Below are 27702 nucleotides of genomic sequence, written 5' to 3' on the forward strand. Positions count from 1 at the left end.
GATTATAAAGGACTCTATAAGGCCAGAGTTGGATCTACGTGAAAAGATGCATGCAAATTGTTGCCCTCATTTTTTTTTTAATTGAACCAGTGGACTCTTTTCAGCGTGTGTAAAAGTCAAGACCTATAAACAAAAATAGAAAATGGTTACAGTGAATAATATGAAAAATATATCTGTTATTAAATGAAAAGAGCTGCACAATGTTTGAAACAGGAAGATGTTGTAGTCGCTTCTTTCCTGGACTAACCTGCACAGGTAGATCTCCATCTGTGACTCTACATATGTCGTGCCAAAGAAAAGTCTGATCATCCTGCAACAGTCACCAGTTTACTGTGATTATGTGGTTCAAGTTAAAGATACAAGCAGCATCTGTATGAGAATAAAAACTGCTGACAGTGTGTCTAATCTCACATGTTAAAACAATCCTGATGAAGGTCACACCCTCAGAGTCTAGTTAAAGACTTTATGACTCGTGCTTGAGGTTAAAATCAGAATTAAGAGGTCATTTATTAGTTTTTTTCTTGGTTTTATGACTTAATCTGGTAGTTGTTAATAGCAGTGATGGAAAGTACGTTTACAAGTGCTGTGTTTAAGTATGTTTTTAAGGTACTCTGCTCTCTGCTCATCCACTTTAGAAATAGATATACTTTTACATATTACTTTTATTTTTTTCATATATTTCCTATTGTACATTTTAATATTTTACACTATGTCTCTTGACTTTTGCACAGTATTTGACATCATGCACCAAAACACCAAGACAAATCTCTTTTTAAGTCTGATTTACTTGAGTATTTCCATTTTCTGTTATGTTACATTTCAGAGTTAAATATTGTACTTTCTCACTACATTAGAATACTTTAGTTACTAATTACTTTCCAGATTCTGATTAAGAATATTATGATACTACAATATCAAGTAGACTTCACCACAAGCTTCCCAGCATCCTATGCAAAGTGATATACATGAATAAAATATGTATGGATGATTTAAAATTGGTCTCACATTTACCAGCTGCAACATTAAAGTGATGAACACATTAATGTGTCAATAATTATAAACCAGTAATATAATAGGGTATATTTATATGTATATAAATGCAAAATGAGCCATTCTGAAAACATTGTAATTTTACTTTAGTATATTTTGATGCCATAATAGAGCTGCAACTATTTATCAATTAATTGATTGTCAACTATTAAATTAGTCGATAAAAATAAGTAGATAAAATGTAAAAATTCTCTGATTCCAGCTTCTTAAATGTGCAAATTTTCTATTTTCTTTACTCCTTCATGACCGTTAACTAAATTTATTTGGGATGTGGACAGAGCAAAACTTTTGAGGATGTCATCTTGGGCTTTATGACACACTGATCAACATTTTTTACTCTTTTCTGACATTTTATTGACATAACTAATCAGTTAATCAAAAAAAATGGTAGACAATGTAATTGATAGTTGCAGCTCTTTGCTAACATTCTGTACTTTTACACAAGTAAAATTTTGAATGCTTTTACTTGAGTTAATGATCTGATTACTTCATTTATCAGTGCAGAACAGTCAGATAGATAGATTAAGATAAAGGTTTTTTTTTGTTTTAAAGCTGAGACATTTGTGAATTTAAAGTAAGTTGTATTTTCAGAGTTGTCTCCTTTTTTAAAAAAAAAAAAATCTTAAGTTTTTTATTAACATTTAAAAAAGGCAAGTCAATAAAGACACTTAAAAACAGATTACGGTAGCACTACGACCGAGCTAAATGCAAAGCAAAAATAAATAATGATGAAAGGAAGAATAAAAATAAAAAACAAAATTCAAGTGGTCATTTTGGAAGGAAGGTGCACAGATGTTCATACATACACAGGACTTTTCCAGCTTAAAAACAAATAAATAAATAATTATCTAATTTAGAAATTAAATATATGGCTAGTTTTCAAAAAACGACATTTGGGAATAAAATATTTTGCTAAGTCAGTTAAATCATTAATCCCAAACTCTGCTCTCTTGTCCTCCAGTTGGATACTAATCTGTATATTTTCATAATTTACAGTCATGATATTTTTCTCATTCTGGGTTGTCTCTTTTTTAATTTTTTTTCTTTAAGAATTTTATTTACAGTTAAAAAGGGCACGTCATATGACACTTAAATACAGATTACAGTATTAGTATAACCGAGCTAACTGCAAGGCAGAAATAAATAATAATGAAAGACAAGCCGAAATTTTAATATAAAACAAAATGCAAGTAGTCGTTTAGGAATTAAGGTGAACAGATGTTCATACAGACATAGGGCCTTTCCAATTAAAAAAAGGGGGGGAAAAAAATCTCATTTAGAAATTAAATATATGTCTCGTTTTCAAAAAACGATATTTGGGAATAAAATATTTTAATTAAATGAATAATCTCAAACTTTCTTGTCCTCCAGTTGTACACTAACTCGATATTTTCATAATTTACTGTCATAATATTTTAATTTTATAAATATTTTGACATTTTATTTTGTCTCCTCCTTTTATTTTTAGGCTGAATTTAAATGTCTGGTCACGTGATCTGTGCGGTGGGCTGCGGAATGTTTCAGTGTTGACGCTACAGCGGCGCGGCCCGCGGAGGCGCTCCTTGCCGCTCACCGCTCGTGCCGCTGTAATCATAAAACAAGCTGCCACTGCGCATGCGCGAAGAGAAAGTGGATGGGACGCTTTAATTTATGTGTCGCTGTTCGCCGGACGGGCCGAGCTACTCAGCTCCGCGGCTTTACTGAGAAGCCTCAAAGCGGCGGCGAGGACCGGCCGCTCCGGGTGTAAAAATCCGCGTACCCTCTATTTTGTCGCATGTTTGGTGACGTCCAATAATCGACTTGCTGTGAAGTCTCCGGGGCCGAGGCCTAGAGACTTTTTTTGTAACGCGTAAAATTTTTTTGTTTCGATGCCTGGATTTCGGTGCCCGTTCTGACCGGGTGTGAACCGATGAAGCACTTTATTCGGTGATTGAAGCGGAAACGGTCGGAAACGTTAGCCAGCTAATTGTAGCTACTGCTAACTGCCAGCGAGGAAGTGAGGAGCGAAAAAATGACATCTCGGAGGTAAGGAAAACAATGTCTGCTGGTTGTGTTAGCTGCTGAGCTAGCTAACTTTTAACTAAACTCAGCTGTGTGGATGCTGCCGTGTCCGTGAGCAAGCACCGACTGTGCCGACGGTTCTGGAAAAAAACCGAATAGCTAGTTAGCTAAAGAGCGCTTCATTTAGCATACACCGGCAAGTTAACGTTAGAGCCCAGTCAGAGGATGTGTAGGGTAGTAAACACCGTTACTATCTGTCACATACTCACAGCACAAAGTAGTTACAGGAGTACAGTTACATTGGGGAGCAACACAATGACAATATCAGCTAAACAAAGCACAAACACGGTTTAAATTAACCATACATCTAAGTTAAAGACTACGGAACCTCCTCAGCAACACGAATCAGGTTTACTGCCAACTAGGTTTCCACATAGAAATAATCTGCATTTGTGTTTTTGTGCACACAATACACAGAAAGTGAAATACAGATAAATAGTAAGCACTGAAGACGTGGACAGAGTACAGACTACTTGTACACACAACACTGAGGGGTACTATATTCACAGAGGGAGGCAGCCAGCAGTGTAAAGACAGTTGTGAACAAAGACAGAGCAAACACTGATTGAGTCTGTGTCTGAATGAAGCCCAGAAATGAACCAAAAGGCTTGGCACAAAGCAGCCTCAATGAAAAGGACAGAAAAAAGAGAAATAGAAATGTAGAGAGTTTCATGTTTGCAATAATTTTGTGTGTTTTATTTATGCGTGAAGTTCAAGGCTAGGTTCCTCTCTGGAACAATAAAGTTGAAAGTTGCTCTAATGGTGAAACTTCTGTTTTTGCAACTGTCAAATGTGCCACATTTCAGGATTAGAAAACGTAGCATGCACAAAACTAATATCACAATATTTCAGGGTAGTTTTGCAATAATAATGTTCTTGACAATATGACAAATTAGTCAAAATAAGTGATAGAGTTTCATAGTTTGCTTCAAATCTTAAGTAAAAACTAAATTGATCTCTCATTTCTCAACAGTAACTCAGAGTGAGATTCAGATTCTGTCACAATATTAATAGTTCAACTAAATAAAATCTACCACAAATTACAGATTTAAACAGCTCCCAAATACAAAAAATGTCCCCCGGGATCTATATATATATATATAAATCAACAGCTGATTTCTCCTCCTGATTAATCATCAGGCCGTAACCTGTGACAGATATGGAGTTTATTCACGGAGGTTTACATCACCAAAGGTTTCTGACAGAATCAGAGAGGAGAGGGAGAGACGCTGTGCTGCTGCCAGAGGAGCCGCTGAATGAGTTCCCTCTGAGCGCGAAGAGAAGGAAAACATTCAGGACGCCACAGTTTATTCCACACTACTGAAGCTGCTCCTCTTTTTACTGGAACCACCAAGGAGTTGCTAATAATTTCACTTTCAGCCATGCTTGTCATGATATGAAACATGATATTAATTTTTCATATCATATTAAAAATAAAACCCGTATTATCGTGTATAACAATAAGGCACACCCTAAACAGACACTCAGATCATCCGGTGGAAATGAAATGCAGTACATTTATTTGCACACAGCGCTGCACTCCACACTGACACTGATGATTGTTTCCTCCTCCTTTCAGGTGGTTTCACCCCAACATCACAGGTGTGGAGGCTGAAAACCTCCTGCTGACACGTGGAGTGGATGGGAGCTTTTTAGCCAGGCCTAGTAAGAGCAATCCAGGAGACTTTACGCTCTCAGTACGGTAAGTACAACGTACACTATACGGGATGTATGATACTGTGTCTGCAGTTTTGAATTAACTTTCTCTTGCTCTTTACGACTGTACCTGACAGGTGATGGTTAAAATGACACTTTTCTATGCTGTGTGCAGGCCCAGACGAAATCTATGGAGTTTTCAGTTGTTTTCAGCTGTGATCCAGAACAAAAATAACCTCACACAATAATTTAAAGACTGTAATTACCTCAAGCAGGCTTAAAGATCTACTTAGATTTTAGAAACTTTGAATCAGACATTTAATTTAATCATGAATACTTCAAGAAAAAACATTTGTTGGAAAAGTCAATCAACAAAATGTGGGACACATTGCCATTAAAATGGAAGGTTCAATATGGGGTAGAGAGAACAAAAATTTATTTGCCAGTTTGTTAACAGTAAATGTTATTTTTGACATTTCTTCTCACTACACCACTAACCTTGATTTTATTGCTCACTGAAAACAGCACACGATTGTCACACACATGCACAGGAAGGTGGAGGAGACTGAGACAACATGCTGAGTTCTATAAGCAGCATTCATATTTCTAAAATTTGCAGTGTTCTGCAGGCGTAGGGGCCTGGTTATGGGTCTTGACTGCATGTGTTTCAGCAGGTGTGTCTGTAAGGCCTGAATAGAAGCTGCTGTTTCATAGTTTGTGTTGTTACCAGTATCAGTGTTGAATTTATTTAACAGTCAAAACTAAGCTTTATATTTTGATAAAATAGACACTAACAAGTACAAGTTATAAATGTACTGGGCTCTCAAGATGTGATTCGTGATCCAAACGTCAACATAAAGGTAATAAAAGAGACACTAACCCCGGACACAAAGTAAATCCAGGTCATAAATGTTCTCTAATTATGTTTTATCTTTGTTTACATCAATTTGCAAACACTGCAGTAAAAATGGCCACTATGTTTTTATGACATGCCGAGGACCAGATGACCAACTGAATGTCCCGTCCATATAACTCAGTTATTACTATTCATATTGTAAGCAACAGGGATTTTGCACTAACAGCCAGCAACAAGATAAAAAAGCATCAGCAGGGTGAGATGGGAAAGTGTTGGACTTGTGAATGTTAGATTATACCTACTTTTGGCTGTCATATGTACTGCTGCACTAATCAGTAGTTTTATAAAATAGTAGATCAAATCACTATATAATTCAGCTGTACACGACCTCACAAACAGACATAGTGAGCGACTAGCTGCTTCATAGCCAGATGTTTCACTCAGGAGTTGGTGGAGCTAAAAGGAGAATAAATATTGGACTTACATTTATCAGGTGGACACAGACAAAACTTCACATGAATGATGACATTGCTCTGTAAAAAGTCAAATGTTTGCTCACACATTTGACATAACTGCAAGATGGTAAAATGTGTTGTGTTTGCAGGGTCCGACAAAATCAATTAATGAGGCCGTAAAAGTACAACATAATTTTCTGCTGCTCGATCAAAATGTAAAAAAACAAGATGGAGCAATGCTGTCATTGTGGTCAGTTTCTACTGGTTAGAATTCAGCCGAATCGTCCACAGAGGTCTCTTCCTCTCGAAAACAAACAGTCCTCATGATTAAAACCAGTAAAAACACTGAATAAAGCAGTTTCATGTTAAAAATCAGTGTTTCTGTGATGTTGTTTGGCTTGTTTAGAAGGGGCTGCAGGTCTAGCTCCTGCTGAGGTGTGCTCGTGTTTTTCTCTGATAACTTAAGATCCAGACATTTGGGAAGTTTTAATCAGGAGCCGAATTATCTGTAGAGGTCTCTTCCTCTCCAAAACAAACAGACCAGGTGATATAAAGCAGTAAAAACACTCAATAAAGCAGTTTCAAGTTAAAAATTGGGGTTTTTCCGATGCTGTTTGGCACAACGGGGGCTGGAGCCGAGCTGCTGCTAACAGTTGCTCAACTTATTTCTCCAGTAACTTAAGATCCAGACATTTGGGAAGTTTTAATCAAGAGCCAAATTATCTGCAGAGGCCTCTTCCTCTCCAAAACAAATAGACCTGGTGATTTAAACTGATAAAAACACTGACTGAAGCAGTTTCACGTCAAAAATTGGTGTTTCTCTGATGCTGTTTTTCACGACAGGGGCTGGAGCTGAGCTGTTGCTAACAGTTACTCAGCTAATGTCTCTGATGACTTTATATCCAGACCTCCAAAATCTAAAATACTTCATCTGCTTAAAACATATAGTTAAAAATGACCAAGATTTAAAAAGCGTATTGTAAAAATGTGCCTTAAACTTGGATAGAAAGTCGATTTCTAACAATCAGATGACACAAACCGTCCCCTTGATTAAAATGGGGTGTTTTAGGTCATTTTAATGCAGAAAAGTGACATGTTATATGTTCTTTAAATGTGCTGTAGTATTCACATTGTTAGATGTTGCTGTCATAATGCTAATAAAAAGGTCTCCACAGTGAGTTCTGCTCCATCTTAGGCCTGCAGTCTGTTGAATGACAGTGGCAAACCAGCACTAACCAAAGAAGGAAGAGCAGCCTTTTGCTAATAAAAAAAAGTTTGTGGTTTTTATCTCAGGGCCTGTCGAGTCATAAATTTTTAAGATGACGTATCATTAACTCAGTTTAGCTGATGTAGCCAATGCTATTTTTGTCCCAGTCTCATATTTGAGCTGCACAGTCTCTCATCTCACACCATATTTACTTCAGATGGAAACAAAACAAGTCATGCTCCTCTGGTGGAAACGGAGACGTTTCCACAGGGAGACTCGTCCCTGCTGGTTCAGACCAGCACACGTCTGTCTCCTTTTGTGCTCATTCTGCCAGACTTAACCAGAAGTCATTCAGAGTTTCATGCTGCTGAGCTTCAGATCTGCCACAACTTCTCCTTTTTCTATTTTCCGAGATACTGGTGGTCACCTACGATGACTCAACACAGCTCGTACTGTCTATATCTGGTTTGTGTCACGTAGATGTGGTGCTTTCCTGTTAGAAACTGAATGTCAGCGCCATCGCTCTGCCTTTGAAATATTTTTAGTTTTCATTTTGTCTCTCACACCTCATGCACATAACAGAGATGGCACTTACGTTGTGAGTGTTCTTGTGACTCTGTGTTTAACTATCACTTAGCTTCTTTTAATCATAATAAATGTACTCTGCATCTGAAGGGCTGGAGCATAAGATAATGTGTTGTAATGATGCAGTAGGGCTGCAAATTAGGATTATTGTCTTGATTAGTCGATCAATCGTTGGTATATGATATGGTGTAGCGCTGCTGGAATGCATCGCAACAACACTCTGCACTTCTTTTCTCCATGTGAGGAAACAGAATATTTGCAGTTCACATAATGAAGTTAAAATTCAACTTATCTTTCATTTTTTTTAAAGAGTGCGAAGATCAGTGCTTCACCAAAGCGTGTGTGGGACAAGAGAGACAATAAAGTCAAATGCAATGGTCAGGGTTTGTTGTGCTTGTTTTGTCCGACCAACAGTTCAGAACCCAAAGATATTCAGTTCAAAGTCTCATAAGACGAATAAAATCAGGAAGTCTTCTCATCTGAGAAGCGGCCCTCTAGATGAGGTCATAAGGTGTCATGTTGGACCGGCCCACTGAGATATTTTTGTGATTTTCTGTCAAAGTATGAGCTCATTGTGACTCTGCAGTGCTGACTTATTTAGAGTCTTCTACATTTAAAACTGGAGTATATCCATATAAATACATGTTTGTGACACACAAGGCACAATGCTGATTCAGCCTATTGCTGCCAGGGAAAGCTCTCCAAGTTTTGCAGTATACTGAAGTTGTGGCGACTTTCCTGCACATCAGAAGTGATGCACTTACGTTAACCAGCCAGAGTTAAAGGGGGCGGGAGGATGGGAGAGACCATAGCAAAGGAGCAGTAGCTCGGAGTATGGTGGAAGCTATGGCGGAACATTCTAAAAAGCGTCCAAGGAAACTTACTGGAGTGGATGCTTAAGATAAAAAAGAAACTCAGCATTTAGAGGAAGAAAAAAAGCCATCGAAGGCAGGGAGCTCACCTGCAGACATTAGGCTAGTAAATCTAGCCACTCACTTGCCTGACTGAGCAGGTGGTAGAAAAGAATAAAAGACACGTTTGGGGTTTTTTGTGAAGCAGATGATGGAGGTCGCTAAAGATTACGTAATCTCCCTTCCTTCTCATCTCTGTTCAGAGTTGCAAAGAGAGATGAGTGAAGGAGAAGTTCGAGCTTGAGTTTGAACATTTTTTCAGAACAATTTATAAACATTTTTTGGACATTTCAGTATAATTTTTCAAACATTTTATTAATATTTTTCAGACAATTTATTAACAATTTTTTGACATTTTTTATTATTATTATTATTTTGGATATTTCAGTATAATTTTTTTAACACTTTATTAATCATTTTCAGACATTTTATCAACTTTTTTTCTGACATTTGATCATTTTTTCAGGACAAGTTTTCAACTTTTTTTGACATTTTCTGACCCTTTTTTTTTTTTTTTTTTTTTTACATTTCAATATATTTTTTCGAACATTTTATTCATATTTTTTGGACATTTTATCAGCATTTTTTCTGACATTTAATTTTTTTTAGACATTTCTTAAACATTTAAATAATATTTTTCATTCATCTTAACATTTTTCGGGCATTATTAATTTTCACACCTTTCATTAACATTTTTTCCAGACATTTCATTGTCATTTTTTAGGACATATTAATAATATTTTTTGGACATTTTTTCAGTGATTTATTAATATTTTTTCAGACTTTCAGTGCAAGTGAGCATTTCAGTTACCCTGGAAATGGTTAGTTGGGTGGTGTAGAGGATGTGGCCAAAACTCTTATATACTGCGCAGTTTTCCAAAAGTTTAAGAGCAAGGTGGACAAAAGGGTTTTCCATGGGCACATCAACTTTCTGACAACCTGACAATTAACATGACAATTAACTTAAGTCTTAGTTGTTATCTGATAACAGCTGTAACATAAAACAGTTTGTTTAGGAGCGAATAAAAGCTGACTCCAGGCAAGTAGTTTTCTGACCCACTTGACCCCGAAGAAAACCGCGGTGTTAAACCCTGCAAGTTAATTGGAATTTCTGAAGAAACATGAGCTTCCTGTTGGATTTCTATGTGTCCCTGATGATGATGTTTTTACCCCCTGACGGCAGCATTTCTCTAAATGAATGTACTTTTCCCCCCTGCAGGCGAAATGGAGCTGTCACCCACATTAAGATCCAGAACACAGGAGACTACTACGACCTCTATGGCGGGGAGAAGTTTGCCACTCTGGCGGAGCTGGTGCAGTATTACATGGAGCATCACGGCCAGCTGAAAGAGAAAAACGGAGACGTCATTGAGCTCAAGTATCCGCTCAACTGTGCGGACCCAACGTCAGAGAGGTGAGCAGAAATATACATGTTCAGATTTCAGAGTTTTTTGCTACAGTTTAGTTCCTCAGCTTTAGCTGTATTTGGGGCATTTAATATGAAAGCAAGAGAACATTCTTTTAGTTTTCTTGTTATGTTCATTTACAGACACACACTTATTATATGAGTCTGCCTCCTTGCAGCAGCGAGGAGGCTGATGCAACTCACAGAAAAACATTCTCGTTGCTACATAATGACATTAAAACCAGCGCCTTCAGTTTTTCTCTGAGGTGTTGATATGCTGAATTAAAGTCAAGTTTTATATTCACTCTCCAAACTTATAAGAAATTGGACATGGCTCCTTGCTCCCACGTAAAAAAAAGCTGTAACATGTAACGATAATAAAAAAACACTTAACTGTAGGGCTGTTGTACTGTCTTTGGCCCTTGATTAACTGTGCTTGTAAACAATAAACATCCTTGCTTATGTCTCATCAATAACAAGTGCAAAAAGAGTTTCATGAGTCGAACCCAGTCGAAACATATTTCGCTGTTGTGGTTGTTTTTGCCAGATGGTTCCACGGACACTTGTCGGGCCGGGAGGCAGAGAAGCTGCTGACGGAGAAAGGGAAGAACGGCAGCTTCCTGGTGAGAGAGAGCCAGAGCCACCCCGGGGATTTTGTTCTGTCAGTGCGGACAGGAGATGACAAGACGGACAGCAGTGACAGCAAACCCAAAGTCACTCACGTCATGATCCGCTGCCAGGTAACTACACGCTTCTCAGCACCTTCAAGTTTCCCTGCCTCTCTACAGCACGTCCTCTCTGTTACATCAGAATATGTAGAAATGGAGACATTAAAATTTCTTTAATGCTGTGATACTGACTGATACAGATGTTTAGATGAGCTGCTGTGTCACTGCAAGGATCCAGATGTTTTTGTTGCTGTTTATTTAGTTTACTGGACACTCACTGATGTTATAGTTTTCCATATATTTAACTTTTAGCTGCAACATTTTTATCAGATTTTTTTGGGACATTTTGATAATATTTTTCAGACATTTTATAAAGATATTTTCTGACATTTAAAAAAGAAATTCTGATGTTACCAACATTTCTTTTGGACATTTTATTAACATTTTTCTGAACATTTTGACTATATTTTTCAGACATTTTATCAAGATTTTTCTGACATTTTAATAATTTCCCTTCTGACATGTTACCAACCTTTGTTTTGGACATTTTATTAACATTTTTTCTGATGTTTTGATAATATTTTTCAGACATTTTATCAAGATTTTTTCTGACATTTTATGACCATTTTTTCTGACATTTTAATCATTTTTTCTGACATGTTACCAACATTTCTTTTAGACATTTTATTGACTTTTTTTGGGACATTTTGATAATACTTTTAAGACATTTTATCAAGATTTTTTCAGACATTTTGATATTTTTTTTCTGACATGTTACACACACTTCTTTCAGAATTTTTATTAACATTTTTTCAGACATTTTGATATTTTTTTTTGACATGTTACCAACATTTCTTTCGGATATTTTTATTAACATTTTTTCAGACATTTTGACAATATTTTTCAGACATTTTATGACCATTTTTTCTGACATTTTAATCATTTTTTCTGACATGTTACCATTTCTTTCCGACATTTTATTGACATTTTTTTGGACAATTTGCTAATATTTTTGAGACATTTTATCACATTTTTTTCTGACATTTTAATAATTGTATCTGACATGTTACCAACATTTCTTTCCGACATTTTATTAACATTTTTCCAGACATTTTGATAATATTTTTCAGACTTATCTAGCAGCTCCATAGTTTGCTTTGTCAGTTGGTCAGTCGGTCCAGAAAAGTTCCCCCACCCTTTGGCGTCCACAGTTTTCGCCCTAGGCTGAAATTTGTCTTGTGGGTCAAGTGTGTTTGTGTGTGAAGGTGTGTTTGTGTTCATGCCAGTTGGTTAAAAGGGGGTGTAAATATGGGAACATGACTTCCAAATGGATTTGGAGTTGCACAAGATGGAGGACAAGTAATGAGGTTGTGTTTGTGTGAATTCAAGTACATGTGAAGGAGAGGAGAGATCATTACACACAGTGATGCATCCTCTTATTCGAGATCATTCCAGCCATAGTCTGACTAAAACTGAACCGGAGCTTCTTATTAGTTAGCTTCTTAGTTTGACAACCAGAGAGAAACGTCATCATTTTCTTGCACCGTCTGATAGTCAGGTACCGTTGTGGGACAGACTACGATGGAATAAGTGTGTCTAATGTTGATTTTCTTTCATCTTAACACATACTGACATGTAAAGTCAGTATTATTAAATAATGTAAGAGCCCCACTGGCAGTAAGAGGTCAACAGACCCCACTGACCAGCTCTCCAGAGCCAGCTGCGTCCCTCTGGACAGGTGGTTGCCCTAAAGGCCACATTAACAGCTGCCTGTCCTGCTCTCGCTCTGCTCTGAACCATCAAACTGTCTGCTGAATTCTGACCTAAATCAGACAATGGGGAAGAAAAATCTGCTGCAGAACAGACTGTGTGATGAATGCAATCATTTCTGAGCCTTTTCAGGAGAAAATAAAATATAGCAAAGTGTCATTTGGTCACACTGCCTCGCTTACTTCCACGATGAAAGAAAATACATACTGTGAAATGTCATTAAGCTAGTTGCATACTCTTCATCACTGTGCAAAAAATCACCAGTTAAAACCAACAAATGTAAAGTAACAGAAGGCAGCAAAACATGCATTTTGATATTTCGATTCAGAGAGATTTAGTATCATTACCATCTGAGACACGTCTAACTTTAGGTGCAGGAACTCATCCTGAAAGTGGAGTACAGTGAAAACAAAAGCAGAACCTGTGAAGACGGGTACACCTGAAGTGACAGGTCATTGAGCTCCTGTAGTGGAAGATTCAGACACACATCTGTGCTCTGAGGAAACGTTCTTGTTAACTGTTTAACAAGTAATAAATGCATACAGATGTGTCAAACTTACACCCAAACACACGTCAGGATCTTCAGTTTCTGTCCCCAAAAAGAGACGTGGCCTTGACGTTTTGCCAAATGACTGTGCGTGGCAGTCTGGTCTGTTGGCGTTTGCAGCTAGATGGCGGCGTAAATGTCTAACTAGCGAGTAAAATTCCAAGTGCTAACAGTTGTCTCATCTGCAAATGCCCAAGAAGTGCATGTTTAATAACGTATGGCTCTATATAGTCCTACTCATTTTAAACTACTTTAACAAAGTGATGGAAATGGGGTGAAATATTATGAAAAGGGGTGAAAATTGATTGGAAAAAATGTGTGGGAACCCTGACTCAGGATGCTGCAGTGCCTGTAAACGTGTCGTCTGGTTTTTCTGAGTCGCTGTGTTTCTTGTTCATGCACATTTTTTTTTAAAAAATAGAGACATGTTCGCTCATATGGCTGTTGCTTCTTCTTCAGCATGACCTGAAGTACGACGTGGGCGGAGGGGAGAAGTTTGACTCCCTCACCGACCTGGTAGAGCACTACAAAAAGAACCCCATGGTGGAAACTCTGGGCACTGTCCTTCAGCTCAAACAGGTACGTGTTTACCGTTAGCTAGGCAGCATTTTCCTGAGTTGTAAATTCTGGTACTGACTCTCGCTCTCCTCCTCAGCCCCTGAACACTACCCGTATTAACGCTGCAGAGATTGAAAGTCGAGTTCGGGAGCTGAGCAAACTAGCGGAGGCCACTGACAAGGTCAAACAGGGCTTCTGGGAAGAATTTGAGGTGAGTGGTTCTGTCACTGTGTCACGCCGCAGCTCACCTGTCCTTGTTTGCACGCTAAGGTGTCACGCAGAGATCTGACTCCCCTCTCTTTTCTCCATCCAGACCTTGCAGCAACAAGAGTGCAAACTGCTCTACAGTCGCAAAGAGGGCCAGAGAGCAGAGAACAAAAACAAGAACAGATACAAGAACATTCTGCCTTGTGAGGAAAAACCCCGACGGCTCTCACTATAACAACGTTTCACTTTCACCTGAGGGGATTTTTAAAAATGTTTTTGTTTCTGTTTCCAGTCGACCACACACGTGTGGTGCTGAATGACAGGGACCCAAATGAGCCAGGCTCTGACTACATCAACGCCAATATCATCATGGTAGTATCTGCTGTCATGGTAAACTCACTTCATCCTCAGGGAAACACATACACACACATATATACACACACACTTTTTATCCTGTACTTGACACTTGAAAATGTTGAATTGTGTTGATCAGTCATTCTTCCATGTGTGGTCAGTGTTTTTGTTTTGACTCCATGTGTTGTGTGTTTTCAGTTCTCAGCTGACCGTGTGTGTGTTTGTGTGTGTGCAGCCTGAGCTGGACCCAAAGTGCAACAGTACAAAGGTGAAGAAGAGCTACATCGCCACTCAGGGCTGTCTGCAGAACACCATCAGTGACTTCTGGAGGATGGTGTTTCAGGAGAACTCACGAGTCATCGTCATGACCACCAAAGAGGTGGAGAGGGGAAAGGTGAGCACAACAGACGTACCTGACTCTGATTTTGAAACATCAATATATTTCCAGTGCAGCTACAGTGTATTAATATCAGGTTTCACCAGTGGTGGAAGAAGCACTCAGATCCTTTACTTGAATAAAAGAAGAAACACCACAGACTAAAAATACTCAATTCAAAATGTTACTGACATAAAAGTGCACAAGCATTATCAGCAAAATGCACTTAACCCCTTCCAGTCTATGACACTGGAGTTCTCAGCTTACATTACTGTCTGTGAGGCTGAGTGGAGGGCTGTGTTAAAGCTAGAGTGAAGATACTGGTAGCTTGTCAGGACGAAGGCGAAGTACTGCTCCAAAGTTGAGCTAAATTTTGGCAGAAAAACACTTGCATGGCCATTTTCACAGAGTCCCTTGAACCTCAAGATATCTGAATGAAGATGGGTTCTATGGATACCCAGACCCCCGTCAGTCCCAGCACCTCAGGAACCAGCAGTAAGCCTTCAGACATGGTACCTAGACTCTCGGTGTGTTCAGACAGTCCTCTTAAATGTGGGCGGGGTTGTTGTCACTCACTGCTCCGTCCAGCACTCGCTGCATTTCCTCATCAGCGGTGACACAGATGGAAGTCTGCACCTGGTTTATCGTCCACAGAACGAGGCTGCACGCCCACATTTTCACAACAAAATAGAACAGGCTGCAGTGAGAGTCTCTCTCCATGGGATATTTAAAAATAGCATGGATTTTTCTGTGGTGTTTCTCAAGGCTGTGGTGTTTTAGTGTGATATTATTTTGGAGGGACAATTTTTATAAATTCTTGAGCAGTAAGAAACACTTCAGTTTAGCACCAAATCTGTGTAACAGATGGTATCAGCCTGCGGTCTCCCCCTTCAGATCCCCTGTCCCCCCTAAAAAAAGACAAAAATAAGTCGGTGGGCGTGGGGAGTAGAAGTGTACCAAAAGTAATTAGTACTCAACATGGAGAATGGCTCAGTTTCTTTGTATAGAATATGATGTTCTTGTGTTTTTATCACTAACAAATACATGTGAGAGCATTTTAATGTTGTAGTTCGTTAATGTGGAGACAATTTAATGCTGCGTTCCAGGCAACCTGTAACTCGATTAACAATTAACAACTTGGTAACAATGACCTTACTCCTCTAAACAACAATGGCATCCCTGTGGAAGCGGTGTTGATGCAGGTGATACACGGTGAGAAATAGAGATAAATTAACCCTAATGTTAACGTATTATTGGCAGCCGCTCTAACAGCTAGTTTCCAGTGCAAGAATAAATCAATACAAAATATGTTTCACAACACAGAGATAACGTAAAATAAAAAGTATAATAGCATCTGTGACCTTAAGCGCCGTTTCTCCTCCTCCGTTTCGCTCAAATGAGGAAGGAACCGCCACCTTTGGTGACAGAAGTGATCGTAAACAAACTGTGACTTGCCTGGAACGCTATGAAATCGTGAGTCGTGAGTAGGTGGCCTTCAGCGGACCGCAGTGACCTGACAGGACAGTGAAAGGACACCAGATCCGTCAAGTATGCAGGTGCTTGACCATGGAGGAAGTAGTAGTGTAGTACTAGTAGTATAGTGCTTAGGGATGCACCGATCTGATATCTGGATCAGATATTGGCACCGATATCATCCAAATAGATGGATCGGGTATTGGAAAATGCAACCTATACCTGAGGCGATCCTTTCCCTTTTAAATCTATTGCGACATGAGCTATGTCATACGTCATGGAGTGAAGGAGAGACTCTGCTGTGTGGAGGTATTTCACACTATTCCAACTGCTGTTGAACAATTGTTTATTTTTGTTAAACATAAATAGTTTCATTTTATCTTAGGAAAGAACTGTGTAGTCATCAATGCCTGATGCCTCTAGTCTTTTCTGTTCTACATGTAAAGGTATATAGCTTTTTAGGTCTACCATGGTATCAGATCGGTATCAGGTATTGGCTGATACTCAAAGCCGTTGCTTCAGCATCGTATTATATGCTTTCATGTAAACTGTAACTGACAAATAAATGTAGTGGAGTAAAAACTACAGTATTTCTATCTGAAATGTAGAGTAGAAGTATGACGTAGCATAGAATAAAAATACTCAAGTAAAGTAGAAAAAGAGCTCCACATTTATCAGCTACAGTGTTAATTCATCAATAATTATAATCAATGAATATGAAATATATTATTCTGAAATGGGTCGTTTTGCAAAGTGAGTGCTTTTAGCACTTTAAGTATATTTTTGATGCTGATACTTTTGTACTTGAGTAATAGTTACTTACCGAAATGCAGGACTTGAACTTGTAACATAATATTTCTACTTTTTAAAAAGATCAGAGTACTTCTTCCACCTCTGCTCGTTAGCCAGCAGCATCAGAGGAAACATGTCAAAGTGAACGTTATTGTGTCCCAACAGAGTAAATGTGTGAAGTACTGGCCGGACATGTCGGCTCTGAAGGAGTACGGAGCGATGCGCGTTCGCAACGTCAGAGAGACGGCGGCACACGACTACATCTTAAGAGAACTGAAGCTGTCTAAAGTTGGACAGGTAAGTCGTGTTTGTGTGTTTACATGTAGATGAAGTGGAAGCTCAGAAAATCTCCTTTTTTTTGGAATTTATATTTTCAGATTTGGGGAACATAATTTCCAATGAGTGTCGTAATGATGTCTACTAGTTCTTAACCTATGGTTAAATCCACTCTGTAGTGAGGAGATGCAGTTTCACTAGATGGCACTAGTGGTGTTGAAGTGAACATTTAATGAACATTGTGTTGCTGTAGTTTACAAGCAGCACTAAACAGATTCCAACATTACTGCTGCTTGTGCTCAAAATATCTGTTTAGTAAATGTGTTGCAGATCAAATGAAGGGTGTTTGAGTTTGAATTTTCAATTAACTTTAAATCTCAGTGTTTTAATGAATTGGGGCTACTTTAAAATGGACTCCATGTGAGCTGTAAAGTTGAAAAAAAAAAAAAAAGTGCTTTTCACATGTTAAGATGACAAAATCCCTTCCACAAAAAGACCAAACACCAACAATGACTGTATCTGTGTTTGCATCAAAGCCTTATATATTTTTTCCTCTGTACCATAAAGCTCCATTGTTGTCCAAAAAACTATTTAAAGCACGTCAATGAGTCATTGCTGCACTGGGTGACATGTTCCTTTTATAAAGATGAACATAGGCATTGTAGTTAAATTTGACTCAGTCCCACACACACACCTTCCTGCAGCCGGAAATGCTCACTGGAGCACCAGATGTGTATTAATACGCAGATAAAAATAGTCCCCTACAAATGTACTATTTTCTCCTGCTTGAGTCACATTTGATAAAATGTTAATTGGCTGACTAAAGCCTCCTACAGGCTGTGAGATTTTAGCCGACTTCTAAGTTTAGTGCAGCTACACTGTGCAACATGGATCTGATAAAAGTGGGTATGCCATCAGGTTTGATGTCTGCAGACTGTACGATGACAGCGCCTTCTGAACAACATACAACTAACATGAGTCAAGCCCTTCTATAGCAGCATTTATGTGTGTTGAAAAAGTCTGAAGAGGAGGAGGAGGAGGAGGAGGAGAATGTGGATGCAGTCATGGCTGAGGAAAAGACCCATTGTGGCCAATTTTGCAACGACAGCTCTTAATAACTATTTATTAGCATCTGCTAGCATTTAGCATTGTGCATCATTTCAGGCTGCATTTCTATTGGTTGGTTAGTAGACGGAGGTGGTAACAGCAGTCATACAGTGAGATGGTCATCCCAAATTTCTGACACTGTCGGAATTTCATCCCAGATTGTCTTTGATCACAAGACCAAGACAACGGCCATCCTTGAGCGTCTCGCACTGCACATAGGAACACTGTTTTAGAGCCCGACCAAAGATACTGCCACGTTTCCATAAATTGCACTGCAAGGTATTTTTATTGATAATTCAGTAAAAATGTACAGAGCATCAGCAAACATAGAACGAACAAAGACAAAAAAGATAACCGCACCCACCAACAGAGAGAGCCAGACCAGCCAAAGGAAATCCAGTAGACAAGAATGAAAAAAAAATTAAAATAAAAATTAAATTAAAATAAATTAAATTGATAAGAATTAAAAGCAGATATATGTAAATACAAATAAAAAATTGGTCAATAGGGGTGTCGGTGGCTTGGCGGATGGAGCGGGCACCTCGTGTGCAGGGCTGTTGCCGTGGCGGCCTGGGTTCGATTCTGGCCCGTGGCCCTTTGCTGCGTGTCACTCCCTCTCTCTCTCCCATTTCGCACTTCGCACTTCGCTTTCTTGTCGATTAAAGGCAAAAAAATGCCCCAAAAAATATCTTAAAAAAAAAAATAATAATAATTTTAATAAATGGAAAAATGACAACAAATGAATTGACTTGTGTGACATAAGGAGTATGTAGTATAGCATGTTTCATTACATTTTTTCAGCTGCCATATTTACCACAAAAGCTGCCGTGGGGCAACCAGCCTCCAAACATTGTTGAAAAAGTTTTAAATATTAAATCCTAGACACATTGTTGTTTGTTTTTTTTTTTTTTTATTTTCATTGGATTTGTTGACCTTTACAAACTATAGATAGATTTCCAGCCTTATGCTTTCAAGAACCTCAGTATTAATGTGTTGATTACGATTAATTAAACTGTAACGAAGCTCTTTCTGCGTGTTGAATGTCGTTTTTGTTTCGCGTGTTTTCCAGGGGAACACAGAACGCACAGTTTGGCAGTACCACTTCAGGGCCTGGCCGGACCACGGAGTCCCCACTGACCCCGGCGGTGTGCTCGACTTCTTAGAGGAGGTCAACCTGAAGCAGGAGAGCATACTGGACGCTGGGCCTATAGCGGTACACTGCAGGTATACACACCTGATTAAACTAGACATAGATCCTCTGTAACAGACAACACAAACGGTCACAGAGGAGACCTGCTAACTCAAAGACTGTCTCTCATGCTCTTCAGTGCAGGGATCGGGAGGACAGGAACGTTTATAGTGATCGACATCCTGATAGACGTGATCAGGGAAAAAGGTGAGTCCTGTAAATTTACACTGATCATGACAAGTGTCACTGTGTTTACATCACCAGTGCTGAGGCTGTTATCAGTGTATGATACTGTTGTCCTGCTGCAGGGGTGGACTGCGACATCGACGTGCCAAAGACCATCCAGATGGTCCGTTCTCAGCGCTCTGGGATGGTGCAGACTGAGGCGCAGTACAGATTCATCTACATGGCTGTGCAGCACTACATAGAAACGTTGCAGAGACGCATAGAGGAGGAGCAGGTGTGACGCAGATAACGCCACCATCACTCTTTCCTGTTTCACTTTATTTCTCCTGCTCCTGTCTCCTAACCAGCCTCTGTGTTCTCCTCTGCAGAAAAGTAAGATTAAAGGGCGCGAGTACACCAACATTAAGTACTCTTTGTCTGACCTGACTGGAGGAGAGCAGAGTCCTTTGCCTCCTTGCACTCCTATTCCTACTCCCACCTGCACAGAGTAAGTAAAGCTGTCCGTGAAGAGCAGCTGTTTAACTTGCATTGATACCATGGCAGCTAACAGTAACAGTACACATGGTGTATTGTTTGTTCGTGGAAATCTTGATACTGATTTTGGGGACGATGATATGGCTGATAGCGAGCTCGTCTTCTTGTTTAACATACTGTCAACTTAAGTTTACTGTTTGTCAACTGTGTGCAGTGTTACTGACTTTGAATCTTGCTAGCATAACGTTGGCTTTCTGGCTAATAGCTGGGCCAAAGGGTTTCATGCTATGGGCGAGTAGAATATCTCCCGTTGCAAGTTTATCTGAGGTTCGTCCTGTTTACTGGAGTATTAAATAAAGTTTCTTTTGTATAAGAACCTTACGGGGTAGCAATGGTTGTTCCAGGTATTAGACAGACCCTCAGGTGTTAGCATGGAAACTGAGATTTTGACTGCAGAAAGCACAAGTTACACTGGTATAAGTGGGATGATGTCCTTCAAGGAGTCCATGATCACTTTTTATTGGCCTCTGCTGTGCGTCAGACGGTTCACGCCTCCATGTCAGCCATTAAAAAGTGATAAAGGACATTGTGTCGGGCATTATCCCTTACTTAAATAACTGTTTGCATCCTTGTAAAGAAAGCCTCGTCAGTAGCTTGTCATTAAAGTGCATGTGTGTGTTTATAGGATGAGGGACGACAGCTCCAGAGTGTATGAGAACGTGGGTCTGATGCAGCAGCAGAAGAGCTACAGATGAGATTCACCTTTGACCCCAGTGCTCTATCAGTTCCAGGTAAATGAAATGACAAGCTGCTCATATAGAAATCACAATATGAGACTGTAGAATCTCAAGTAAAGATAGGAATTATATTGATAAAGGCAGTGGGGGTGTTTGAATGGCCGGTACTATAATAGCTCACATGGTAAGTTCAGGATAATGTACATGTCCACAGCACTAGTTTCATTCCTGTTTGCTAACATGTTCACCCTTACGCCAGATGTGTTTTTAATCACGTTTGATCAAGTTTAAGCTTTTTTTTTAGCTTGTTACGCTGCCCTCAAGTGGCTTTAAAATGATTTTTCAACCAAGAAATACTGTTTACCTTTACAAATTGCAGTTGCTTCTACTTTACCATTCTTTTTTGTTTGGTGTCACACAAACGACCTTTATATAAGGGGGACAGATGCAAAGTATTATGCAGGCAAGGCAGAGTGGGTTATTTTACCTGTCTTGTTTTAGACGATGGAGGAAGATGATGTGAGTGGTGCGTTCAGAAACACTCATTCTGAGTGTTGGGTTGTTGGGTTATCCAGAGCAGCGCACTCTCAGAGTGGCAGAGCGCACTCTGGACACTGTCTGTGGAGATGGAGCAGCAGAGCGCCGAGCGGAGTGAATGTGTGATTAACTTAACCGTTGGTTCATTCATGTAGAAATGTAGAAACACTCCGTTTCTTCCACCAACAGGGCTCTCATTTTAGTGTAGAGCGTCAGACTGAATTTACCAACGCACCATGTCAGGTCACTCACTCTCCGGGACCGCCAGTGTTACTTGAATAAGTAGACATCTGACGATTATTTCTCCGGTTAAGGCCCATTTATGCTCCCTTTATGTACGAAAATGTATACGTCCGTTTCAAACGATGTTACCGTCACTGCCCACATTCTTCCATGCGACCTTTACACTGGCATGGATGTTAGCCAATATATCCACCAGGGGGCAGCTCAGTCAAAAGTTTATGACAACAACAAACTCAAAAACAAACATGATGACTGTGGAGGAGATATTGATAATGTACCTCTTGCGTAAAAGACAAAGTCTCTAGTACTGCCGATGAGAGAAATTGACGATGAGCATCATTTCCAGTACTTTCGGATGTCCGCTGGGGCATTCGATAACCGCCATTGTTATTTCTTCTTCGTGTCTCACTAGAGCTACGTATCGGGTAGTGACAGCAACACTGCCCCCACGGTTCCCAATGGTACTGCTCCGTTTGGCCCGTATCCATAAGCTTTATGAAAACATGCAGAAATACGGACGAAATCAATGCGGAGCACGGACAGAAGGCTCCGTCCGTATCCGGATCTGTATTTAACATTGAGCATAAATGGGCCTTTAGTCGACTAATCATTTTATCGAAAAATGTGTTAAAATGTTGTTAAATATCGGTCTGTCTCTCCCAAACCCCAAAATTACGTCATCGGGTTTTAGTTCACCGTCACGGGAGAGTGTGTAAAGCTGCCAATATTTCAATGTAACAAGCTGCAGTAAGAGTATTTTGGGTACTTTTATAGTACTTTTCTATGAAAAATGACTCAAGCCAATTAGTCGACTACTAAAATAGTCACCGATTATTTTAATAGTCGATTAGTCATTGATTAGTCCACTAGTCGTTGCAGCCCTAGTAAACACTGACCAACGGGACCAGACTGGCCGACCCGTATGCTCTCACTCAGTGGATGGATGATGTCACAGGAAGCCAATCTTACAAAGGAGGACCACACTTGTTTGTTTTGCTATGGAAGCTAACGTTAGCTAATGTGCTAAAAAGTTAGCGTTCCAGAGAAATCCAATCTTCCTCTTAATCCCTCCCCAGTTTCTGATGAGGTGGACATGATAACCCTTAATACACATAACCTTATTCATCCCTACAACAGGAAATACTTTCTCCCTAACCTGATATGAAGTGTGCGCTGCACATGTGAGCATTTTTGATGATGGCCTCCGTCCAGTCCTTTGGTCTTATCACATTTAACCATAGTTGTCTTTGTTTTTGTTGACGGGCAGTGGCGGCTGGTTTTGAGCCATGACTCCTTCTATTCTGGCTCCCAATAACACAACAAGACAAACACATTTTAACACTCCTATGGAGCCTACAGCCCTGTGGGGGAGAGGCAGCTGCACCTCCAACATCCCTGTTGAGAATATACAGTCATTAACATTTTTCTTTTTCTCTCTGTCTCCTCCAGGATCTTGATACCTGACAGTTTTTTCGCCAGCCACACCTTGACGCCTGAGACTTGACCGTAAATGACATGGAACAATGGAAAAACACACACATACAAAAACGTGAGAGACACCAGACACCAGGGTCCTCCTGCTCTCACTCATCCCACATGAACATTTGCCCTCTAGTTGAATTCTAAACCACTGTGATGATCATCAGAAGAGCCTTTTGAGAAGCCTAAATCCTACTAAACCACAGTTTCTGGGTTTAGCCTTTGTAAATCTCACCCCAAACAAGGGCTGCAAACAGAGAGCACTCTCCTCAGAGGGAAAACCTAGCTAACCTTTGCTCATCTCTTTTTATTTTAATTAACCAAAGGAAGGTTATGTAGATTGTTTGTAGACTGAAGTGAGGAGTTTTCTGACAAAGGCCTGTGCCAAAACCACGAATGATTTAATCCACATCTCTCAGCCAATTAGAAGTCTCTATTCGGCCTGTTCAGCCTTTTACATGGTGGGAAACGAGGACATGTGGACAACAGTGAGGCGAAATTTCCAGTGATTATTGTCTAGTTGTCACTGTTCTATAGAGTAACGTTTCTGAATGAAGAACTATCGGCATTGTAGTGTGACACCATATTTACTGTTGATTTGTAATCCACTGACTTCTGAACATGAATTCCTTTTTTTTCTGCTCCAGAACTGCCTCGAAGAGAAACTTAAATTCAGGCTGTTCAGAGTGTGAATTTTTTTGTTGTCGTCCACATGGGTTTAATATGCTTTTTTTTTTGGTTTGGTTTGGTTTTGTTTTGTTTTGTTTTGTTTGGGGGGGGGGGGGTTACACAGAGTCTGTAAGTTAAACCATTCCTGAGCTCAAGCCGAATGCCCTTACTGCTGCACTTTTATTTAGCAGCATTAACAGTTACAGTCAAGCCTTGATTCTCCTGGTGGATTCATAAATAATGTAACCTGGGGTTTAGACAGAAGTTTCTTCACGCCTGCACTTCTATGTCAGAGTCAGTGTGATGACATATTAAGATTTCAGGGGAGTCTGTTGTGTATCTCAGTTGCAGGCGTCGCCACAGACGCACGGCTGCCAAAAAAACTTTGTTTTTTAAGTTTTTTTTTAAAAGTGCATATTACTTTTTTTCATTCTTCTTGTTTTTGTTTTTTAAGACAAATGCCTTTTTGTGTACCATTGCCTATTTTGAGCACCACATGTACTTAATTTTTAAGAGTCACTGTTTTAGGAAGCAGTCACACACCTCTCAGCTTTGGCACTATAGATAGTCATTGTTGTGGTTAGAGATTGTTGGCCTGTGATAGTCAGCTGGGTTCAGTAGTTTAAACACACTAACACTCACAGACACACTTTTCTTTTGTCTTTCTGTTCATGTTAATCAAACTTAAACATTTAAAGGAATAGTTTGACATTTTGGGAAATTTGCCCATTCGCCTTTTTGCCGAGAGTTACATGAGAAGATTGATACCACTCTCATGTCTGTAAGCTAAGTATGAAGCGACAGGCAGCAGCGGATTAGCTTAGCTGAGCTGAGCTGAGCTGAGCGTAAAGACTGGAAACAGGGGAAGGCAGCTAGCCTGGCTCTGTGCAAAGGTAACGCCATGACTGTGGGTGGAAAAAATAGCCATTTTTGATGAGAAGTTTGATACCACTTTAATGTTTGTGTGCTATATATAAAGCTACTGTTGATTAGCTTAGCTTTAGGGCTGGAAACGGGGAAACAACTAGCCTGGCTCTGTGCAAAGGTGACGCCTTGACTGAGAGGGGAAAAACAGCCATTTTCAATGAGAAGATGGATACCACTACTGTGTGTGTGTTCTAAATAAAGAGCTATAGCCGATTAGCTTAGCTTAGCTTCAAGACTGGAAACTGGTGGAAACAGCTAACCTGGTTCTGTGCAAGGGTGACACCACGACTGAAGAGGGAGAAATAGCCATTTTAAATGAGAAGATTGATACCGCTTTCATGTTTGTATGCTAGATGTAAAGCTACTGCTGATTAGCTTAGCTTAGCTTTGCTTTAAGACTGGAAACAGGTGGAAACGGCTAACATGGCTTTGTCTAAAGCTGACCGCAAGACTGTGGAAGACAAATTAGCCATTTTTAATGAGCAAACTGATACTGCTCTTGTGTTTGCGTTCTAAGTATAAAGAAACTGCTAGTTAGCTTAGCTTAGCTTTAAGATTTGTAACTGGTGGGAACGGCTAACCTGGTTCTGTCCTAAGGTGACGCCAAGACTGCGGGGGGAAAAAATAGCCATTTTCAATGAGAGGGTTGATACTGCTTTCGTGTTTGTATGCTAAACATAAAGCTAGGTAGCTTAGCTTAGCCTAGCCTAGCTTAGCATAAAGACTGGAAACGGGAGGAGGCAGCTAGCCTGGCTCTATCCAAAGGTGACTGTAAGACTTCAGGGGAAAAGATTTGACCCTGCTATTATGCTTGTATGCTATATATACAGCTGATTAGCTTAGCTGAGTTTAGCTTAAAGACAGGAAACAAGCAAAAGCAGATAGCCCGACTCTGTCCACAGATAACAAAATCCACCAACTAGTTTCTCCAAAACTCATTTACTTTGCCCATTACTTTTTGAATTAATTGTTTTGTCAGTAAAATGTCAGACAAAACTGAAACGCCCTATGTAATCATCTTCATCTGTACTCACAGCAGCCACGCCCTTAATATTACGCAACTTTAAGCCTTAATGAAATACAAAGAGGTGAGTTATATAAAATAATTCACCCCCTGTACAGTTGTCATGAACTTGGAAATTTGCGATAGAGACCAAAACCGTTTTTGTAACAGGCTGTAAACATGTTTGTTTCTGCTGTTAAGCTGGACATTTTAACATGGGGGTTTCTGGGGATCGACTCGCTTTTGGAGGCAGCCTCAAGTGGCCATTAGAGGAACTGCAGTTTTGGCACATCTGCATTGGCGTTGGTTTCATCTTGGTTTTATCCAACCCACAGTCCAAAAATCCAAAGCTATTAAGTTCATTATCAGGCATGACAACGAAAGGTGTCAAACTGTATTTGAGAAGCATTAAACCAGCTAATGTTTGGCTTTTTTGCGTAAAATTTACTTAAATAATTCTGCCAGTTAATTTTCTATCAGTCGTCTTATCTTTGCAGTATCTTGAGTATCGATCTTTTTTTAAATAGCTCTTGGTGAGAAAGCAAATTGGTGTATTTCCCCAAATGTCAAACTATTCCTTTAGCTTCATTTTCACAATCAGCAGCAGTATTTAGAAAAGTCTGATGTTTTGGATCTGCATTGTTATTTCTAGTGATAATCCACAACATTCATTTCAAACGCGTGGCCTAAGTATTTTCTTTTCGTCAAGCCTTCCCATCACGACGCCTTGAGAAGCTGCAGTCTCGAGATCGAACTCACTGCTGACTCAGAGTCTCTCTGTTGAGATAAAGGAAAAGAAGCGGCTCTCCTCTTTGCCTTGAGGGACAGTTCTCAACAACCACTGATCCAGGATTGAACAGCTTCTTTCTGTAACATTTAAAAAGAAAATCATGAAATCAGTGTTTTTTCGGGGGCTGCTTCCTCCCACCGGAGGACGTCTGCTAACGCCCGGCTGCTGCTTCACAGCAAGTGTTCTTTGAAATGATTCCTCTCCTCCCGGGTGAACGCCATCCACTGACTGAGATCTTCTGTAGTGTGGTGTACTGTATGCAGTTTTATCGTCACAAAGGGATGAGTTTGTACTTGTCTCATGTTTCGTGGAGTGCGTGCTTTGTGGTGTTTTGTGTCCTGTGTGTGCGAGGATGTGCGTATGCGTGTGTGTGTGTTGTGAGAGTGCGGCTGCCTATCAGCCTTACACGTTCTTGGATACTCTTTTGTTTTTCTTCCCAGATGATAAAACTGCTTTTCCATTTATCATGTAAGCAATTTTAGATGCATAGACGTGCCTTCTATGCATATGCCTATGTGTATGTGATAGCTATTAAAAAAACAAGACAGTGCTCTTTAGTTCCACCGCCATTCAAGAACCTGTAACACTTAAATGTGAATTCTTTCATCCTGAACAAAAAAAGGAAAAAAAAAAAAAAGGTGATCGCAATGCAAACAAACTATATTTTTTAACATGTATATTGTACATGAGTACCTGGTAGAGGAGAATGTACTTACTAAAACATATCTACTTGCCAATAAGATATACTGTATGTATATTCCTACAGCTTTCTCTCTGTGACACAGGGAGGGACCTCTCACAAAGCTTCAGAGGTTTTATTGTATGACTTTCAATGCAGTTAACCATGTTAACTTCCTCAATAACAATAAATGGCAGGCTCATGCCTCATTAAGACCGTGTCTATATGTTTCTTTTACTGTGCTATTTACACGTTTGTTTGGTCAGTGTTGCTTGATTGATGGCCAGTAGGCGTGTCGTGATGTCAGTATTGATGATAACTGTGATAAAATATTCTAATCATATTAATGATACACATATGATAATATTGTGCCTCTTAAAATATTTATTTATGCTCTTGTTTTGTCCTTCCCCAACAACATCTGGTTGCCTTTCCTCAATCGTTTTGTCCAATTTTGTGCAGTTATGGTGACAGA

General features: G+C 39.6%; 1 protein-coding gene across 2 annotated transcripts; it reads left to right on the forward strand.

Annotated features, from left to right (window-relative positions):
- Positions 1-2719: 2719 nt before the first annotated feature.
- Positions 2720-27441, forward strand: ptpn11a (protein tyrosine phosphatase non-receptor type 11a). 2 transcript variants are annotated; one of them, XM_049604461.1, is made up of 16 exons: positions 2720-3075; positions 4691-4813; positions 10001-10195; positions 10734-10926; positions 13631-13750; positions 13827-13940; positions 14043-14139; positions 14229-14308; positions 14526-14684; positions 17097-17228; positions 19384-19538; positions 19643-19710; positions 19812-19963; positions 20058-20176; positions 20849-20954; positions 23130-27441. In XM_049604461.1, the coding sequence occupies exons 1-15, from the start codon at positions 3062-3064 to the stop codon at positions 20916-20918; spliced, it is 1791 nt and encodes a 596-aa protein (XP_049460418.1). In that variant the 5' UTR covers positions 2720-3061; the 3' UTR covers positions 20919-20954; positions 23130-27441. The 2 variants fall into 2 exon arrangements, with proteins under 2 accessions (XP_049460418.1, XP_049460417.1); XM_049604460.1 differs by having other exon boundaries at positions 2721-3075; positions 14229-14326.
- Positions 27442-27702: the final 261 nt, after the last annotated feature.

This window comes from Epinephelus fuscoguttatus, linkage group LG18 (assembly GCF_011397635.1).
Source record: "Epinephelus fuscoguttatus linkage group LG18, E.fuscoguttatus.final_Chr_v1".
NCBI classification, from domain to species: domain Eukaryota; kingdom Metazoa; phylum Chordata; class Actinopteri; order Perciformes; family Serranidae; genus Epinephelus; species Epinephelus fuscoguttatus.

Excerpts from the sequence above, each read along its gene's own strand:
- ptpn11a (XM_049604460.1), top strand. Across the intron at positions 10,196-10,733 it reads GCGGACCCAACGTCAGAGAG|ATGGTTCCACGGACACTTGT; the intron begins GTGAGCAGAAAT and ends TGTTTTTGCCAG. Across the intron at positions 14,685-17,096 it reads AAGAGGTGGAGAGGGGAAAG|AGTAAATGTGTGAAGTACTG; the intron begins GTGAGCACAACA and ends GTGTCCCAACAG.